The sequence below is a fragment of the Fundulus heteroclitus genome, chromosome 12 (genome assembly GCF_011125445.2).
Source record: "Fundulus heteroclitus isolate FHET01 chromosome 12, MU-UCD_Fhet_4.1, whole genome shotgun sequence".
Classification (NCBI taxonomy): Eukaryota; Metazoa; Chordata; class Actinopteri; order Cyprinodontiformes; family Fundulidae; genus Fundulus; species Fundulus heteroclitus.
In genome coordinates, this window is record NC_046372.1 from 14,361,871 (window position 1) to 14,382,167 (window position 20,297).

Genomic DNA, 20,297 nt, shown 5'->3' on the forward strand with positions numbered 1-20,297 from the left:
AGCAAAACTTCAAGCAGTTAATCATCAAAGCGGATGCGACTGGTCCAATTATTGATGGTACATCTTAAGTTCAATGCTTTCAAAGAATTTGTTTGTAATATAATACTTTTTTTTTTTATTCAATACTCATTATGTACGATAAAATTAATTATATATTTTTTTTCATTCTTTTATTACAGCCGCTGCATGGGCAGTAACGCATATGCCAGTTGCTACGGGACGTCAAGCTGCCCTCTACCGCCGGAAAACTGCTGCGCTTCTGAATTACTGCGAGACTCTGATGGTTGAACTGGTTGACCCGACGATGCCAGTACCGTTAACCAGCTAAGTTGTAACCTGTTTTAAAAAAAAAAAAAAAAAAAAAAAAAAAATGGAAAGTCAACAAATCAGAGAGGCTCTGGATGGAATTGTTGAGGCTGTAAATCAACTTCGGAATCTCCCTGTTCAGCATGCAACCGAATCTGTAAATCTTACCCCAGGATCTCCTGTCAGACTTCAGGGGCAGACTGATCCGGATTGGGATTCTGAGCGGTTTCTATGGTTAGAACAAACCGTTGGCGAGCTAAATGATTCTTTCTCTCAATCAATCACGTGTTTGAACGACTCGCTAGAATTTCAACAACGAGTTACAAATGTTTTAAGTGATATCACCCAAATGGTTAACGACCTCCGGAATATACCGGTTCAGCAGGGTTTGGGGTTTGCGGATTTAAATCCAGGTAATTCACCAGATAGACAGCAGGGTCATACACACTCGGGTTCGAATTATGAGCGTTTATCATCACTAGAACAAGCTATCCATCAATTAAATGTTTCTGTCTCTCAAACATTTACCTCCAATCCTACAAGCCTTCAGTTCCCGCAGCAGCAGCAAGGTGGTCATTTAAATCAAAGTGAAAGAGGTGAAAATGATCGGTCTGGTTCTTCGCATACTGTTTTGCAGAATCCCTCATCCAGTTCCCCTCAACAGCCATGCTCGAGCCCATCTGTCGTTCCCACGTCTAACCCAGAGGATCAGCCAAGCACGAGTCAGTCTCAGCCAGCTGTTAACCCCGGCATTCAACGGGAGCGATTTAATGTAACAGAAATAAGACGTCCTTTCAGCGTGACAGCTTCACGACCCGGTGAAATTCCTAACCCCGCCGAATTTTACACACAGGTTTATCATCTTCTCACAGAGCTGGCGGACTCTGTTACACGTTCAGCATCACGCAATGATGTTGTACAGCTTGAATTAAGCGGCGAAGGGTTTTCCCGTCATACAGTGGTTCAGGTAAATGATGACGGTGATTCAGTTCTGCCTGCATTTCTGGAATTTTTAGACGAGTTAACACAGTCTAATGAAGAATTGCCAGGACCTGAAAACTTGGAAATAGTACTTCAGATTGTACGAAACCCTCACGGCGGTGCTAAACGTAAGGCGACAAAGACGTTGGACTGTGAGCTGATTCATAAAAAAAGACGTCACCTCTATATTGTTGAAAATGCTTCTAATCAGCTCTGCTTTGCTGCCAGTCTAGCACATCTCTGTAACCCCGCTTTTACAGACGCCCAAGCCATGCATCAAGCCTCGCTGTGGCAACGGACAGCCGGCCTCACTGAGCAAACTCCTGTGACTTTCAGCGACGTGCATAAATTTGAAGAGATAGTCAATAGGAAAATTGTTGTTTTCTTTAAAGACGACAAGGAGGCAGTGCTTCGTAAATTTCAGACAGGCTTTTCAGATCGTTCAAATCCCCTTTTCCTGCTTTTGTTCAAAAGTCATTATTATGGAATAAAGAGTCTCACAGGTTTCACAGGCTCGAGGCACATTTGTGGGTACTGCTTTAGCGGTTACGACAACATTGGCACGCATAGCTGTAAGGGTCACTGCTCGGTATGCCTCGACTCAAATTGTACTCTCCAGCAATACAGCCCTGTGCAGTGCATAGATTGTAAACGAATCTGTCGTAATTCCATCTGCTTAGCTAAACACAGAGAACCCACACTGAGACCTAAACTTGGTAAGCTCGTAAGTAACTGTGACACGACAAAGTTCTGCCCTGTGTGTAAACAGCTTTATTTTGTAGCCGCAGGTGGACAGAGCAAGCCCCACGATTGTTCAACAAAGTGCACGGTCTGTCGTCAGAAAGTGCCTCACGGTGCAGATGTCACGTTAAACGATCATCTGTGCTATATTCAACCGACCCTGACTGATGCGCAACTCCGCGATAAGCTAGTTTTTTATGATTTTGAAACTTTTACAGATCAAACTGGAAAACATATCCCGTATCTTGTAAGCACAAAAACCTTGGCTGGGGATGTTTGGTGTTCTTATGGTTTGAACTGCGTCAGGGATTTTCTGCTTCATTTTAGAAAACCTCGGTTCAGAGGTCATTCTTTTCTTGCCCACAACAGTCGTGGGTTTGACTCATACTTGATTCTAAGTGAGATGGTTAAACTCGGCATCAAACCGTTCTTGATCACACAGGGGAGTAAAATCCTTTGTTTTACTGAGCCTGATTACAGTCTTAAATTTATAGACAGTCTATCGTTCCTTACAATGAAACTCAGTCAAATGCCAAAAGCGTTAGGTTTTACTGATCACTGTAAGGGTTTTTTCCCTCACTTGTTCTCCTCTGAGAAGACATTGAACTACATCGGCCCGCTCCCTCCACCCAGCTTCTACGCTGTGGAGCATATGAGCCCTGCTGAGCAGGAGCGTTTTTCCGTTTGGTACAACGAGGCCTCTAAGCATCCCTTTGACTTTAAAAAAGAAGCTCTCTATTATTGTCAGAATGATGTGGAAATTCTCTTCAGGGCTTGTGTGAAATTCAGAGAAGAGTTCTTTAAAGAGACAAACGTCGATCCTTTTAAAAGCATCACCATAGCAGCAGCCTGTATGAATGTTTTCACAGCAAATTTTCTTCCGCCCGACACACTAGCCATACCTTCCCCTGTGGATTATCGGCGTCAGTGCAAGACTTTTTCAGACGCCTCCATTCAATGGCTGGAGTGGGTAGCTGCTGAACGGGGCATTTTCATTCAACATGCTCTTAACCGAGGTGAAATGAAACTGGGGCCGTATTATGTGGACGGATACGCGGAGGTCCGAGGCGTTCGAACTGTATTTGAGTTTAATGGTTGCTTTTACCATGGTTGTCCTGAATGTTTTCCAGCCGACCAGACGTGCCCGCTCAGAGGAGTCTGCTATGAAAGGTTCCATGCAGCTACCATCGAGAGAGCCAGGGTATTGCAGTCGGTTTACGGGGTGCGCCTGGAGGTTATGTGGGAGCATAGCTGGGATTTAATGAAGGCGTCACACTCTGGTCTCAAAAGGTTTCTGGACTGTTTCAGTGCCCCGGCACCTCTTTGCCCGCGGAACGCTCTGTTTGGGGGTAGAACCAGTGCCCTCAGGCTGAGGTACACTGCGGGGGTCGAAGAATCTGTGCATTATGTAGACTTCACATCTCTGTATCCGTTTGTGAATGCTAGCTGCAGCTATCCACTAGGCCATCCCGAAATCATATGCAAAGATTTCGACGATCCCCGTAGCTACTTTGGACTTATCAGAGCGACCGTGTACCCGCCTCGTGGTCTGTTTTTTCCCGTTTTGCCGTACAGGACCGCTACCGGTAAACTGGTGTTCACACTGTGCCGGGCTTGCGCTGAGTTGAACTACCAGACGGGCCCTTGTACCCACTCTGACCAAGAGAGAGCGCTAACAGGTGTATGGGTAAGTGTGGAATTCAACAAGGCTCTTGAGCTGGGATATAGGCTTGCTAAAATCACTGAGGTCTGGCATTTTGAAAAACAGAGCAGTTCAATCTTTAAACCATATATCCACACTTTTTTGAAGGGTAAACAGGAAGCTTCAGGTTTTCCCGCTGAAGCTACGGATGAGGAAAGTCGTTTGAAATATGTGGCAGACTACAAACGTGAGCAGGGCATCCAACTAGATGTACGTAAGATTGAGGTGAATCCGGCTAAAAGACAAGTTGCTAAATTGTGTCTGAACAGTTTTTGGGGCAAATTTGCACAGAGAAATGATTTGGCTCAGACAAGCATTGTGAGCGAGCCCGAAGAGTTTTTTAACTTCCTTTTTTCAGGTAAATACGCAGTCAGCTACTTTCACTTCCTGAATGATGAAATGTGCATGGTTCAGTGGAAATACAGCAAGCGTTGTATTTCTCCACCCAACAAGGTGAATAACGTCTTCATTGCAGCCTTTACAACTGCTCATGCTCGTCTGAAATTGTACACCTGTCTTGAACAACTTCAGGACCGCGTTCTGTACATTGACACCGACAGTCTGATCTATGTGGTTAAACCGGGTCAGACCTCCCTCAAGCTCGGTAACCTTCTGGGGGACTTGACTGATGAATTATCAGGTGATTTTATACAAGAGTATGTCTCCGCAGGCCCAAAGAGCTACGCTTACCAGACCAGACACCGAAAACAAGTGGTGATGAAGTTTAAAGGCATCACACAGACTCATCAGTGCAGTGAGAGGGTGAATTTTGACAGCGTGAAAGACCTGGTAGAAGGTTATCTGCAAGGTTCTACAGGGGATGTTTTACAGGCTCCACAGCACACCATCAGAAGGAATAAAAGGAGCTTCCAGCTTCAAAATGCAGCATTTCAGAAAAAGGTGCGCGTCGTTTATGATAAAAGAAGGCTTTTTCCTGATGGGACAACCCTTCCATTTGGCTATTAAAAGGTTAACTGTGGGGGAAGAAAAAAAATGTCTCTCTCCCATGAAACACAGGAGGTTGAATTCGATCCTAGATTCAAAACCCCTTTTTCACTTCTAATAGCAGGGCCGAGTGGCTGTGGAAAATCTTTTTTTGTTAAAACTGTTTTGCAGAATTGTAACCATGTTATGGATATTGTTCCTGTAAATATTGTTTGGATTTACACCTGTTTTCAAAGTATGTATTCTGAATTGCAGAAAATGAATAAAAAGATTAAATTCATCGAAGGACTACCTGATTCTTTTGATGATGAAAATCTGTTTCCTCCTGATCAAAATCATTTGGTTATTTTAGATGATGTAATTTTCCAGGCTTCGGACCATCCGGAAGTGGTGAAAATTTTCACTCAATATAGGCATCATAAAAACGCAGCAGAGCGGCGCGGAGACTGGGATGTATGGAGAGTTGGATGTGCCATAACGGAGACTTGCTGTATGGAGGGACAAATGTGCCTAAATACTGCAGTATGAAATACTGCAATGTGAAAGTTTTATATTCAGAGTAAAACACACACACACACACACACACACACACACGGATAAAACAAGAGTTGTCAAAAAGCATTCCATCATACCGTTTAGTTATAAGAAAACCCCAGAAAAACACATTTCCTGACCATCGATATATTGCATAAATTAATTACATAATTAAAATGATTTAAAAAACATATAATGATAATTGATAAGACATGAGAAAACATGTATGCATTGGTTTCAAGACCCTCGCCAGTAGTCTGTGATGGCATCAAGCTGTTCTTTTAGTTCACAGTTTTCTTCAACCAGCCGATCATACCCGCCATATATTGTATTAAATACACGCTTCACCATCGTTAATTCATACAGATACGCTTGTATGACAGCATTAACAGCCTCGTTGTCATGATGGATGTTGCGAGCGGCTAGAAACTGTTGAACTGCATCCATGAAACGTTCGTTATAAAGTACTCGCAATATACCATAGTAGTTATGTTCGTAGAGCTCGTTCTCAAGCAGCTTCAAGCGTCCATGCCCTTTTTGACTAGGACGGTTATTAACGCTTCCGTAACACATTTCGTGCATGTATTGTCTGATCGCAGCGGTCAAAAGGCGATACAGCACAGTTTTCACCGCTTTGATGAAACCGAAGCGAATCCACCCATCGTTTTCATCTGCGCCGCTCTCATCGTCTGGCAGGGTGTCCGCAGGTGGCGACGGGGGTGCCGAGGCCGATTCCCTCTGACTCTCAAGGGCTTGCGTGTCCGCAGGTGGCGACGGGGGTGCCGAGGCCGATTCCCTCTGACTCTCAAGGGCTTGCGTGTCCGCAGGTGGCGACGGGGGTGCCGAGGCCGATTCCCTCTGACTCTCAAGGGCTTGCGTGTCCGCAGGTGGCGACGGGGGTGCCGAGGCCGATTCCCTCTGACTCTCAAGGGCTTGCTCCATCGGGGGTGTCGGATCTCCGTGGCCACAGGGCAGGTCTTGGGAAAGCGGCGGGGAGGCAGGAAGATTCACCACTGGTGAATCTTCATCCACGGTCGCCATCTGAGGTAGCGAGGGAGTAAACACGGAATTGTCACTCCTTAAAACAAAGATCTCTTGGTATAGGTCGAGGCCTTCAGGGCGAGATCCGGACCACTTCATGGTGTTTCTCTTGGTGAGGCTGCGGTTGAACGAGAGGGGTACAGCTCCGGGGGCAATTTGTCGTCGTCCAGGGACCCGTGCTATTTATATACAGAGAAGGGCGTGGTTAACGTTGAAGGGGTGGTATTGGCAGTTGTGAGGGGTGGGTCTAAAATGCAAGCGCTTTCTTGACCCCCAAAATGTCCTTCCAGTTGCGACAATCGCGAAAAAGCGTTGAAATCTGGTCTGATATTGCAATCATCTTATCACGCCAGGCATCAAAGGGAATGGCTAGCAATGTCCTGAAGACTCCACATTGAGAATTATAATAATCCAGCATGAACATAACAGTCTGTGTTTTATCTTGAGCCTTTTTGAGACTTGCACGGAAAAACCATCGACCGCTAACCCCCGTCTTCGACTGCCAAGTAGCTGAGAAGATCCTATTTCCTGAATCATTGTCAATTTCATTCAGGTCGGTCAGCACTCGTTTGCAGCGCTTAGCGGAGGGTGAATCATTGATTCCTTCCTCGACTTGTTGACGTGGCCGTTTGCTCCGTTTGGCGGGGGGTGAATCCTTGATTCCATCCTCGACTTGTTGACGTGGCTGTTTGCTCCGTTTGGCGGGGGGTGAATCCTTGATTCCATCCTCGACTTGTTGACGTGGCCGTTTAGCGGGGGGTGAATCCTTGATTCCATCCTCGACTTGTTGTCTCACAGAGGGCCCTGCTGGAATAGGTTCTTGGGGGTTTAGTCGGATGAAGCTAGTTTTTCGTCTCACTGAAGGGCCTGCTGCTGGATTCGCTTCTTCAGGGGCTAGTTTGCGAAGCATGACGAGTTTCAGAACAGCCCAATCGTTTGATGTCAGCATGCCCAAGGAGTTGATAGTATGCAGCTCGTCACCTTCATCATCCAATTGAAAGAGGTACATTTCCCCGGTTTCATATTTGAAGACGTACCCCCATTTACCGCGGGCTCCATAGGGCTCCAAAGACCATTGTTCTTGCAGACGCTGGCTCGGAGGCATCTGAGTTCTGCATAAAAACAGCGTAGCCTTGTGAGGGGTATGCTGAGCTTGCCAAAAATCGCTCTGATCATGCCAGATAGTGACGGGTGTCTCAGCAATGATGGGTTCAATGCTGGTTCTTCCTGACGCCATGTTGAAAAGGATTCAATCACTATTGAGGCTTGAGAGAGGGCCTGATATTATGACAACCGGGGCTGGGGTGAAGGCGGTGCGTGTGAACTCCGGATGTGGGGGGTGGGTGTGAACTCCGGATGTGGGGGGTGGGTGTGAACTCCGGCTGTGGGGGTGGGGGTGAACTCCGGATGCGGGGGTGGGTGGGTGAACTCCGGATGTAGGGGGGCAGTTTTTTTTTTTTTTTTTTTTTTTTTTTTCCCGAGGGCCGGGACAGCGACCCCTGGAGGTAGAAAGCGGAACATCCGGTTACAGTAGAAGGTAGGGCTTCCGGTTAAGGATTTGACGTAACATCCGGTTACAGTAGAAGGTGGGGTTTCCGGTTAAGGACGTGACGTAACATCCGGTTAAGGAAGGCGGGACTTCCGCCGGAAGTGGAAGGCGGGACTTCCGGCTGTCACTTTTTGACAGGTGTGAAATATAGGCGTGGTTTTGAGTTTGATTGAAGGATGTTACATATTTTTTTCGTGTGGAAAGGCAAGCCGAACAGGAGCACAGATGCAGACCAGAATTTGGATATAATGAGCTGTTGCATCATGTTAAAGAGAAACCAGTTTTGACCCTAGTGTTACCCATTTGAAATTTTCCATTACTCTTACCAACCTTTTTTGTTTTTTATATTTTATTCAGGAGCAGGAACTGTTCTTCTTCCACGAACTAAGTCCAGGGAGCTGCTTCTTCCTGCCTAAAGGGGCCTTCATCTACAGCACGCTGATTGAGTTCATCAGAGTGAGTTGAAGCCGACAGGCCAACAACGGATAATTGCTTTGATCTCGCTCCAAGCTTTGAGAGGAGAAGTCCGGGATACGAGGCAGAAAGTTTAGTTTGCAGGGAAGCCTGAAAAGAATACGATGATCAGACTGAGCAGGACTCACAAAAGTAGAAAACCCAGAAGCACAACAAGCTTAACATTTAACACCACTTTCTTTCTCTTATCTCTATAGCTGATACTTTGTTTTACAGAGCTGTTAATGTTCTTTAGATGATGAGCATTAAAAATAAGTAATTTAAATAATTGTTTTTTTTTTATATAGCTTGCAAATCAATGAATTTAGGCTTCTTTAAATAATTGATGCATAATAATGGGTTGCATTGTTAAAGTGAAAATATAGAAGCGTTTCTTTGCATGTGGATATATTTTACTCTTTAACTGTGCAGATGTTGGCATATAAGTGCATCTCAATAAGTTAGGTTTATTATTTATTTCCAGAAACGTAATTCAAAAACAGACTTGTATATTGTGCAGGTTAATTAAACACCAAAGGATGCATTTCAGGCGATTCGCTTTTCTGTTACTTTTTATGATTGTGGTTTGTAGCTCATGAAAGGCCAAAATTATTATTTTTTTTAAAAATTGCATATTACTTAAAAGTGATACACATTTTATTTTAAGAAACATGTCAGGCTGCTCAAAACGTCCATGTGCTGCACGGTTTATAGACGCAATGCTCTGAGTGCGTTCTGTGGCTCTGCTGAGGTGTTAAGGAAGCCCAAGTGGTCTCAATAGCAGCCTTCATGTCATTTCTATTTTTGAGTCTGGTGTCTTTTTCTCTTCTTCCTGACAAAACATCACAAACTACCTGGGATTTTAGGTCACAGTGATACCACGGCCACTGAACTCCATGTTTGTCTTTTTGTGCTGCAGTGAAAAGAAAAGCTGTATCTAAAGTCGGCAGTCTTTCTCCAGTATTGATTAGAGCAGAACATAAAACTTCTGTATTAAACTTTATTGGCCCGATGTAATATTCAATTTTTCTTTTTTCAGCTTTTCGTGAGCCGTTAACAGTAATCATTCAAATTAACAGAAATAAACTCAAAATATTTCACTCTGTGTATAATTAATCCATATAATTGGATTTTTAAACTTTTGTTTTTTTATTAAATCACTTAGAAACAGTGATTTAATTATAGATTATATTCTAAATGATTGAGATGCACATGCAACCTGTGAATCGCAGTAATACAATGATATAATGATATAGAAACTCATTTGTGCTTAAAGTTGGATTCTTCAAAATTTTACTGACCTGAACAGTTGTCTTATATTGTTACTCAGAAGCAAAAATTTCTGACTTACAACTGAGAAAAATCTACCAGAAGAGCCCCGCAGACCTGATTTCCACTCAGAAAGTCAGACTTTTCTCACCAGGCCCGACATCAACATGCAGTTTAGCTTCCAGCGTTTTACGGGATCTGCTTCATGTTCTGCTCAGGTAACAAGCAGAATCGTCAAATTAAACGTTTTCGCTGGTTCCCTTTGTGCTTTTAAAACTGTAGCCAAAAGAAATCTATAATTTGTTTAGCTGCTGTTCCTAAGCAACTTCCCATTTCAGTTCAGATATAATCCCTGCGTCCTGCCTTTTCAGACAGGCTCAAACAAACCTTGTCTGTCAAATGCAACAGCCCCAGAAGTGAACTAACCCATTGTGAAATAAATCGAAACATGTAAATCAGATGCATTTGCCGACATTGAAGAAAAGCTCTTTCCCTCTATTATAAAGGGTGAGAAATTGCTTTTCAAATCTTGGTTTTCAGAGTGTACACTCAAACTAACTAAAAAAAAAAAAAAAAACCTTGGAAGCAATTTCTCTTTAATGTGACAAAATGGATTTTTGACTGAGGAGATTTTGAGAAATGAAATTGGGTTTTAAAAAGACGCCTTGTCTGCTCAAGCTCCTAAAAAAAGACCTCTGGCAAATATAGCAATCAGCCACTCAAATACTTCAACTGTGAAACATTTCCTACCAGTTGCACAAGATTTTATTGTGAAAACTCTTTTGTGAGGTTTGGATCTATGAAACCAAAGTAGAGGGAACAAGCCGAAGTTGATAAACGCATGAAAACAAGATTCAACCTGAAGTATACCTTCTCCCATGTTTTTTTTTTTTTTTTTTTTTTTTTTTTTATGGATCAGATTCTAAGGGCTAAAGCACTGTTTTAAAAACAAAACATCAAAAAACAGCCATTTTTAATACAGTCACCTATTTTTTATCCTCCACCATCATTTGCTCCTCTACTAAAGGTATATACACAGACGCCTAAAATAAACGTCTGTAATAAGGAATTAGGGACCCCACAATGCCACTGTTGGCTGGCGTTTTTCCTACAGTGACATGTTTACATTTCTAACAGTTTTTAAGCTTTTTAATTAATTCAATTCAATTCAATTTTATTTATATTGCGCCAATTCATGAAACATGTCATCTCGAGGCACTTTACAAAGTAAAATCAATCATATTATACAGATTGGTCAAAAATGTCCTATATAAGGAAACCAGTTGATTGCATCAAAGTCCCGACAAGCAGCATTCACTCCTGGGGAACCGTAGAGCCACAGGAAGAGTCGTCTGCATTGTCCATGGCTTTGCAGCAATCCCTCATACTGAGCAAGCATGAAGCGACAGTGGAAAGAAAAACCACCCATTAGCGGGAAGGAAAAACCTCCAGCAGAAACAGGCTCAGTATGAACGGTCATCTGCCTCGACCGACTGGGGTCACAGAAGACAGAGCAGAGACACAACAAGACAGACAAACAAGCACAGAAGCACACATTGATCTAGTAATCTGTTCTACATTAGATGGTAATAGCGGGTGATCTGTCTTCCCTGGATGATGTCACAGTTAACAGAACGTCAGACCAGGTGTACCTACTATGAAGAAAAAGAGGGAGAACAATTTTAGTGATCAGGTGTGTTGCACTCATGCTGTTCACTGAAGGTTCAGCATGGCCAAGAACTCCTGTGAGGATCTGGAAAAAAAATAAGCTGTTGCTGCTCTAAATAAAGATGACTGGAGCTGTGAGACGGTGGCCAAGAGAGCGCTTAACAGGACATGTTTCCCCTCAGAACAGGCCTCTTTCCTTGGAGGACCAAAGCAGTTCAGGGCGTGTGCTCAGCGTCACGTCCAGAGGTTGTCTTTTGAAAATAGACGTATGAGTGCTGCCGTCATAGTTATAGAGGTTTTATTGGGTAGGGTGGGGTCAACCTGTCAGTGCTCAGACCATACTGCATCAAATTGGTGGCTGTCATCACATTAAAAAAAAGCCTCTTCTATAGATGAAGCACAAGAAACCCTACAGACACTTTTCTGAAAACAAGTAGACTAAGGACCTGGATCTCTGGAACCATGTGCTGTGCTCTGATGACAGCAAGATAAACCTATTTGGATAAGATGCATTCAAGCGCGTGGCGGCGACCAGGTGAGGAGTACAAAGCAGAAGGTCTCTTAAAATCGCCAACCGCGTGACGTCATGGAGGGAGTAGAGGAGGACCCACGCTGGCAAGCTGTGAAGCTCTAGTGAACTCTGTGGCCAAAGGAGTTAGAGTAGCACTGGAAAATAATGGCGGCCACATCAAATGGTGACACATTCTCATTTAGAGGTGTACTCACTTTTGTTGCCAGCGGTTTAACCCTTAATAGTGACGTTTTGAGTTCTGTATACCGTTCACCAAGCTGCACGCTGACCTCATTGAATTGTTTCAAATCGTCATTTCCTCATTGTCGTCCTGTGAAAAGATAGAAAATATCGACAAATATGTGAGAGTAGGGCTGGACGATATAGGAAAAAAGGCATATTGATTGAAATAGAAATCATATTGGTCGATATCAATAATTATCAACAAATTCAAAACATATATTTTAAGTGCAGCTCTGACCATTTTATGCTGTTGCTTAGCAACCTATTTTGTATATACAAAACACACAACCACGGAATCCAAACTCAACTCTTTATTCAACCAACTTTTTTATCAAAATTGCAGGTTTTTTAAAAAAAAAGAAAAAAGAACACATGCGCTCTGAATTCTTTGAAGGGGGCGGAGCATTCCTGGATCTGCGTTTGTGATTGGTTGGGAGGATGTAGTGACTGTAGTACTAACCTATATGCCTAGAAGGTATAAGGAAGGGAAACTGTTATTCTATATAACTTTTTATTGACCCTTTTTTTTCTATCATCGATATACGTCTATCGGTCGATATATATATATTGTTATTAAAATGTCGTCCAGCCCAGTGTGAGGGTTGTACTCTAGTGAGATCTTGTAAGGAACGGCTTGGTGTGTCTTTTGCAGAGTGAATACAGGAAGAGGGGTTTCCAGGAAGTGGTGACTCCCAACATCTACAACAGCAAACTGTGGATTACTTCGGGCCACTGGCAGCACTACAGCGACAACATGTTCTCTTTCGAGGCCGAGAAGGAGACCTTCGCGCTCAAACCGATGAACTGCCCCGGTCACTGGTGAGACTTTTTTTCAACAAGAAACCGTATCATTTTTGTCCGTCAGTGCACATGAACATAAATGGTGAATTAAAACACCCTAAAAACCATCCGACATACCAGTTTGTGTTTCTCCTGCGTGACACGAAGTACCTTCCTCATGCAAAACGTTTAGCTTTATGCTTCGCCCTGGATCTCCTTATCAACTCTTGAATATATTTGTTCACAGTCGCTCTGAGTCAGTAAAGCAATTTTACAGCATTGTAAGAACTTTAGATTGAACTCTCTTTGTTTCCATGCTGTTTTTTTCCCCCCCTCCCCTCTGCTTGGTACCAGCCTGATGTTTGATCACCGTCCTCGCTCCTGGAGAGAGCTGCCCCTCCGCATGGCCGACTTTGGCGTCTTGCACAGAAATGAGCTGTCAGGAGCCCTGACTGGCCTCACACGGGTCCGCCGCTTCCAGCAGGACGACGCGCATATCTTCTGCTCCATAGACCAGGTGAGGACTCTTGCAGAGACACACATTTCCAGAGGAAGAAAAAAAAAAAGCTCTGTGGCTAATTTGCTCAGGAAGACGTTGCCCGGGGCAATGTCTGTTGAGGTTAAAGAGTACAAGTAAGACAATTAAAAAAAAAAAAAAAAAAAAACATCATCTGAAATGATTTCAATTTCAAAAGACCTCGATTCAGGTCATGCAATGTTGATGAGTGTGCAGGGTTTGCATAGGGAATAGAAACATGTTCCTGGTTCTGCTGCTTTTCATCTTCAATGTCTTTTGTCAGTACTAGAAGTGCAGTTCTGTTTTCATTACAACACTGCTGCATTTCAAACATTAGCTGGTAACAGCTGCGGATAAAGATTTCGTGTTTTTAATAGTTAACATGAGTCAACTTTCCAGGGGAACACAATATAAAAGGAAAAAAAAAAACAATTAGGCAAAAATAATGGGGGTAAAAGCGCAGTGTTTATTTGCAAGATTCAGTAGAGCAGCCTCTCTGGCACAGTCGCCGTGTTATTAGTGATGGATGGTTTGTCGTATTTACATATAAAAACTCCAGATCCTTCTGCTCCACGATTAGCAGTTTGCAACTGCCGTTGTTTGCCGTGAAGCACTGCCAGTATCAATTAAAGAAACCAGACGTTTGGAAAATTGAAGCAGATTTGTTTATTAGTGGGTTCAAATGTGAAGTCGCTGCAATATGCAGCCAGTTTGCTGCTGATTGGGTCTTCCCCTTCCTGCGCTGCCAGAAGATCGGATGCGTCGTTAATGTGTTAAACTTTAATATGGGAATTGTTTCCATTTTAATCCTTCTCATTATCCGCAGCAGCTGGAAAACAAGGTTTATTCAAATTCAAAACAAGCAAAGTTAAAGTTGTTCATTTTTAACAGACGTTTTTTTTTTTGTTTTTTTTAAACGGGAATGAAATTCAGATATTAAAAAAAAGAACCAGACGTGTTGTCAATGGGCTAGGGCTGATCAATATTATAAAAAAATATGCAATATTATAACAAATGAACCATTAAAATGTGTTAGTGTTTCTGCTTTGGGTAAATAATGAGTGAAAGAAAAATGAAACAAAAATTTTCATACCCTAACACAAATTTAGACTTTTGGCACACTTTGTTTTGTTATTGAAAAAAAGCACAGTTGTAGTATCTTAATGACTATATAAATAAAAAAATTTAATAAAAAAAAAAGTTTAATATTGTAAGAAGAAATTTATTCTGGATAAGAAGAGGCTTAATATACGGTACTTAAACATAATTACCATTAATTGAAGGTTAAGTAGGTCTTTGCACCATGCATATTGCATACAGTAATATTGAGATATATCGTGTCAACATATTTTAGGCATAAAAACGCACAAGCAAAGACATAAAAGCTCATTAAACAATAAAAACCATACAGATAAATGAGAACAAGGCTAAATATAAAAACCGTTCATGCTGGCATAAAGGTGTGGTTTGACTAAATGAATGTATTGCACTATTAATGTTCCCGTTATTGTGAACTCAGATTGAGGAGGAGATTAAGGGCTGCCTGGACTTCCTGCGGACGGTGTACGACGTGTTTGGCTTCAGTTTCAAACTCAACCTTTCTACGAGACCAGAGAAGTTCCTCGGTGAGCCGGAGATCTGGAACCAGGCCGAAAAGGTAACTTCTGTTTCTGTCAGTGTACCGGGAAAATATAAACGCCACTAAGATGCTGCTAGGAAGTATTGGCAGGACTGAAGCTCCAGCAACTGTAGAGCAAGTTTAGAAGCCTTAAATATAAACATGTCTTTTCTTAGAGCGGCCTAAAGTAAATCATTTTAATAACACGTTGTTGCTTTAGCTGCCTGTGCTTTCGGATCAAGTTGATTTACCAAAAACCGGCACAGTTTCAGCGATTATTTTTACATCTTAATGCCATAATATGCTCAGCTTGTATTTAAAGCGAGCACGGAGAAACAGGATGAGTTGAATTGAGTCGTGATGGCTGTTGAGTCCTAGGATTACCTCAGGACAGACCGGCCCTCGGACTACTTGAAAGTCTGAGAGAATCGTTTGGCATCTGGGTTAAATGACAGCGGATAAAACAAACGCTGTGTTTTCAGCTGCATTTGGGATTGGGTGAAGGACATTAAATGGTTGGTTTTGTTAGGATTTACCGGCAGGCTTTAAGTGGGTGAAAAGAGGCTCATTGGCGGGAACAGAGCCTGACTTTGAGTTTTAGTTGTTTTTACGGCTGACTGACCCGTCAGCATGTGATCCTCACACCTGATATCCGCTCCAACTTTTCTTTCAATGCTGGGAAGTATCATCTGGATTTCTATCAATGATTTCACAATTAATGTCAATGTTATTGACACATTTATATTTTTTACTTCCCCTTTAAATCCATTATTTTTTTTGTGTTTTAGGCTTGTTAATCACTGTGCTGTACTTTGTGGTTTGATTAAGGTCTATCTTAGCAATACATGTTAACTTTTTTTTTTTTTTTTTACTGACTGCTGGGCTTCAGTATTCTGTTATTTTCCCTGATATGTCTGCTTTCAGAAAAGCGGCAGTAATGATTTAATTTTATAATCCATAAATCAAGCTGCAACCTTTTATGTATACAGTACATGTCTCAATAAATTAGAATATCAAAGATGATTTAATTTCAGTTTCAGTTTAAGCACTGAAAGTTACTGATTTATTGTTCGAAGCATGATGCTTTTTAAGGATTTACCGCTGCTAATTCTTATGAAAAACGGTAAATGCTACAGTTCTACGCCAGGTTCTGATGTGGCTGTGCGCGCAGGCTTTTCTAGCACTTAGTCGCACACCTTGTAAATCTTCACACGCTTGAATCGGCTTTGGTTTACAATCCTCTTACTGCTGCGGTTATCCCTGTTACTTATGCATCTTTTTCTAATGCACTTTTCTCTCCCATTCAACCTTTCACTAATATGGTCGGATGCAGCACTGTGAACAGTCAGCCTCTTTAGCTATGAGCTGTTGTGGCTTACCTCTCCCAGTTTATGGCATCAATAGTTGTCTGTGGGACAACTGTCCAGTCAACGGTCTTTACCATGATTGTTTTGTCCATAACATAATATTTCTGTATTTAAAACGCTTTTTTCCCCCCTGATTTATAGCTCAGACGCAACCTTAACAAAACATGGAGGCATCAACATTTTTCGGCTGGGTGATTTGTCCCAGATGAACTTTCCTGCTTTGCTCAGCACGGCTGTTTACCTGTATATTGCTCAACCATGAATGTTGTTGTAAAGCAATATTGATCGTTTGTCTTTGTAGCAACTGGAGAACAGCTTAAATGAGTTTGGGGAGAAATGGGTTCTCAACCCAGGCGACGGAGCTTTTTACGGACCCAAGGTGAGCGGGGCCCTGAAGCATTGATTTAGTTCAGCTGTAAATCAGCCGGAGGGAGGCCGGCTGATCACATGTGTTTTCTGTCTGCAGATTGACATTCAGATCAAGGATGCCATCGGTCGATACCACCAGTGCGCCACCATACAGCTGGATTTCCAGCTACCCATCCGCTTTAATCTCTCCTTCGTCGGGTAATGGTTCTGCTGCTTTTTACTACTGTTAGCCAAAACAAAATGATGTGCTGACAACCCGTCACCTAACTCCATACCCATGTAAAGTTTAACTAAGAAGTTTGTTTCTGCTGGAAAGTGACAGCCATCTCCCAGGGATTATAAAGCGGTGTAAACGGTTCTGAACCTCAGGTCTTTGAGTTTAAAGGCCTCTTTGACATCAATTACCTCCATGAATTGGATTCATGTTTGGTATCTGGCTGGGCCCTTCCAAAATGTCAAAATAAGTTTACTTGAAATACAAATCTGCAAGGATATGAATAATTTAGGCTTAACTTAGCTTTATCATTTCTTTCTAAGGATACCAGACTCGACACATACAGCTAAATTAACTCGCGTCTTGCTCCTGCTGACGATGTCATTCACAGGGTTTGTTAAAATGCTGAGCCAGCAGTGATATTTTGATAATTTAGCTCAAAACACATTTCATTGTGTTTCAGTTAATTGTGTGTGGGAAAAGTTTTGCTCCTGGTTCCTAAATTTAAGCGCTGTGTGTTTTGTGACATCACACAGTCAGAGCTGAGCTGCAGCAGCTAATAAGGTCTCTCTTTCAATGAGAACAACATTATGAATGGGACATTAGGGGTGAATTTTGTTCCAATATTGTTGCAAGCAAACACCTTTTGTAATTGGAAATCTCTCTCTCTCCCTCTCTCTCTCTCTCTCTATCTATCTATCTATCTATCTATTATTTATTTATTTATTTTCCATATTTAATTTTTCAAATTTTTGTTTTCAATTCATTTATTTTTCAATATTTGATATTTTCTAATTTAATTTTTTTCAAATTTCTCTTTTTCAGATTGAGATTTACAAATTGCGTTCTTTTCAAATTGCATTTCATTTTACAGATCAGATTCTATTCACTCCTGCAGTGAGGAGCAATGACGCATTTATCGGTCTGCATGGACGTTAGCAACATTTTTATTGGTCAAGAGCGACAAGTGATGAGAATGTGATCTGTAAAACGTAATCTAAAGAATTGAAATTTGAAAGAATAGAAAATATAAAATCTGTTAAAAAAGAAATTTCTTTTGAAATGAATAATTTTTTTTTATTTTGAAACAAAATCTTCGAAAACACCAAAGTAACTCTCAAAAGCTTTTTTTTTAAGTTTTGCAATATTTCATTTCTGGATTGCATTTTTTTTTTTTTTTTTCAAATTTCCATTTACAAAATGTGTTCTTTGCTTGCAACGTTAATGGAACAAAATTTACTCCATAGGGAAAAACACTCTTATATCTTAAAAGAAAACCTCCATTGCTTAGATCAACAAAATGCTCTGGGCTTTTATGGAGTTTGCAAGCCGTGCATAAAAAAAAAAAAAAAAAAAAATCAGTGTGCTGGAGATACAGCTGATGTAAAATCAGACAATACTTGCAATTGAGTTTAGTCAGAGTCTTTATACCACTAGTTTGCCAAAGGTCTTTACCGAGACCCATTTATCAGATCAAGACTTTCTTTGCCAACACTTGTAAGGTATGCTACCCACATCTGCTCATACCTCCAATCACGATAGGAAGTTCAAAATGCTGTAATCTGACACAGATTCTAATTTCTTCTATGGAATATATCAATTATAGTAGATTCCTTATATACAATATTTAGTAGGAAATCATCTCAAGTATCAGACATTATATCAACAGCATATTTCGACTGCCCTTACATACCCACACATGATGTATATCTTAAGTTTTTGTTTGCTGTTTTCTTTCATTTGTTTTGCAGTCATGACGGGGATGACCACAAGAGACCGGTGATCATCCACCGAGCCATTCTGGGATCAGTGGAGAGGATGATCGCTATTCTGACTGAGAACTATGGAGGCAAATGGTTTGTAAACAATCATATTTCATGAAAAGTAGGGCTTTTCCAATAGATGCTTGTTTTTATCGCAGCCGTTTTTAGTTGTGACGATTATTTCCCGAATACTTTGAAAGAACCGAAACGTATTCCCTTTGTGGGCCTGCAGATCTTTTCTGAACCTTCTTCCATGCTGTGTTTGCCCTGCTGCTGCTCCAGAAGTCAAATAAATGCAGAAACGTTCTGTTCCTCTCCTCAGGCCGCTTTGGCTTTCTCCCACTCAAGTGATGGTTGTACCCGTGGGACCGACCTGTGAAGAGTATGCTGAGAAAGTAAGCACTCGCCCCGGCTATATTAAAACAGTGACACATTTCAGGGATAGTAAGTTCCTCTGAAGTTGTCAAGTATTTAAATTAACCACCAAGCTGAAGCCGTTTGTCTTTTCTGTCTTATCACGGGTGTGCGTCTTGTTGCTGGCTGCGGTCTTTCTGCACCAGTATCAGAAAATGAGTTGGGAGTCTCACTATAGGGTTTGGGGGCTTAAAACAACCGTGTCAGCTTTTTTTTCTCATAAATTTAGAGTACTGCATTTCAGTGGACTGTATATAAACACTGCTAATTTAAAGTCATTTACACATTTTAGGAAGGATGCATGGTATCATTGATTGATTGAAAGAAGGATTGATGGGAAAAAAACTCTGAAAATAATTGATTAAAGGAGGGGAAGGAGGATGGATTGCTAGAAAAAAGGTGGGAAAGATTGACTTAAAGGAAATAAAGAGAGGATTCATAGATTGTTGAAAGGAAGTGAAGTAAGAAAGGAGAGAGGGATTTGTGGATGGACGCATGAAAGCAAGCAGTGAGGTGAAAAAAATGGAAAGTTGTTTGGAAAATGAAAGGAAGGAACAGTTATTGGAGAGGATTTATTAACAGATTGGAAAAAGGAAGGAATGGTTGATTGGAAAAGGAGCGGATTTGGGGATCGATTTTAAGAGAGGAATTATTAGCCAGGTTTGATGGATGAAAGATTTATTAAAGGAAGAATTGATTGGATAAGGAAGGAAAGAGTGGTTGATTGGAAAGGATGGATTGATTGGAATAAGGAAGCAATGAAGACTCGTTTTGAAAAAGGGAACGAATGGAGGGTTGATTGGAGAAGTAATTATCTAACGAAATGTTGATGGGTGGAAGATTAATTAAAGCAATGGTTGATTGGAGGAAGTAATAAAAGGAAATGTTGATGGATTTTTTTTTTTTTTTTTTTTAAGCTAAGGGTTGATTTGAAGAAGGAAGTGTTGATCAGACAGTTGATTGCAGAGAGGAAGTGTTGACTGGTGGCGGGATTTATTAAAGGAAAAATAGAGAAAAGGAAGGATGGTATGAAAGACGTACGGAGGGAAGGAAAGGATTGTGACTTGATCTGACAAGTTCGCTGTGCATCTCTGTCACTAAATAATCCAGAGAAATATTTAGTAAAACTAAAGCCTGTTTTACAGCTCAGGAGATTTCTTCTTTTTTTTTTTTTTTTTAGTTGCAACAATTTTGTTTTCTAAGGGTTTCTTTTTGCTGTTCTGCTCTTAAAAATATTGTCGCTTGCTCTTAGCAGAGAAACACATTCTGCTGCATTTCTGCTTAAGTGACAGAATTTCAGTGCTGACATTTT

At 41.4% G+C, this 20,297-nt stretch overlaps 2 protein-coding genes across 2 annotated transcripts in view; one reads left to right on the forward strand and one right to left on the reverse strand.

The window, feature by feature from the left end:
• Nucleotides 1-20,297, forward strand: part of tars1 (threonyl-tRNA synthetase 1) — a 34,785-nt gene that overhangs the window by 12,579 nt on the left and 1,909 nt on the right. Inside the window, exons 10-17 of the mRNA XM_012865628.3 lie at nucleotides 8,157-8,255; nucleotides 12,596-12,762; nucleotides 13,078-13,240; nucleotides 14,760-14,897; nucleotides 16,527-16,604; nucleotides 16,692-16,792; nucleotides 18,560-18,664; nucleotides 18,894-18,966. Coding sequence (XP_012721082.2) covers nucleotides 8,157-8,255; nucleotides 12,596-12,762; nucleotides 13,078-13,240; nucleotides 14,760-14,897; nucleotides 16,527-16,604; nucleotides 16,692-16,792; nucleotides 18,560-18,664; nucleotides 18,894-18,966 — 924 coding nt within the window. The remainder of the gene's footprint in view (nucleotides 1-8,156; nucleotides 8,256-12,595; nucleotides 12,763-13,077; nucleotides 13,241-14,759; nucleotides 14,898-16,526; nucleotides 16,605-16,691; nucleotides 16,793-18,559; nucleotides 18,665-18,893; nucleotides 18,967-20,297) is intronic.
• LOC118564821 (protein IQ-DOMAIN 14-like) lies at nucleotides 5,424-6,380 on the reverse strand. The gene is made up of 2 exons (XM_036144028.1): nucleotides 6,126-6,380; nucleotides 5,424-6,065 (listed from the first exon to the last, which is right to left on the reverse strand). The coding sequence occupies exons 1-2, from the start codon at nucleotides 6,347-6,349 to the stop codon at nucleotides 5,447-5,449; spliced, it is 843 nt and encodes a 280-aa protein (XP_035999921.1). The 5' UTR covers nucleotides 6,350-6,380; the 3' UTR covers nucleotides 5,424-5,446.

Bases quoted from the DNA above. Each gene is read 5' to 3' on its own strand.
- LOC118564821 (XM_036144028.1), bottom strand. From the start codon at position 6,349: ATGAAGTGGTCCGGATCTCGCCCTGAAGGCCTCGACCTATACCAAGAG. The intron at 6,066-6,125 runs GGAATCGGCCTC...TGAGAGTCAGAG, and splicing joins CAAGCCCTTGAGAGTCAGAG to GGAATCGGCCTCGGCACCCC.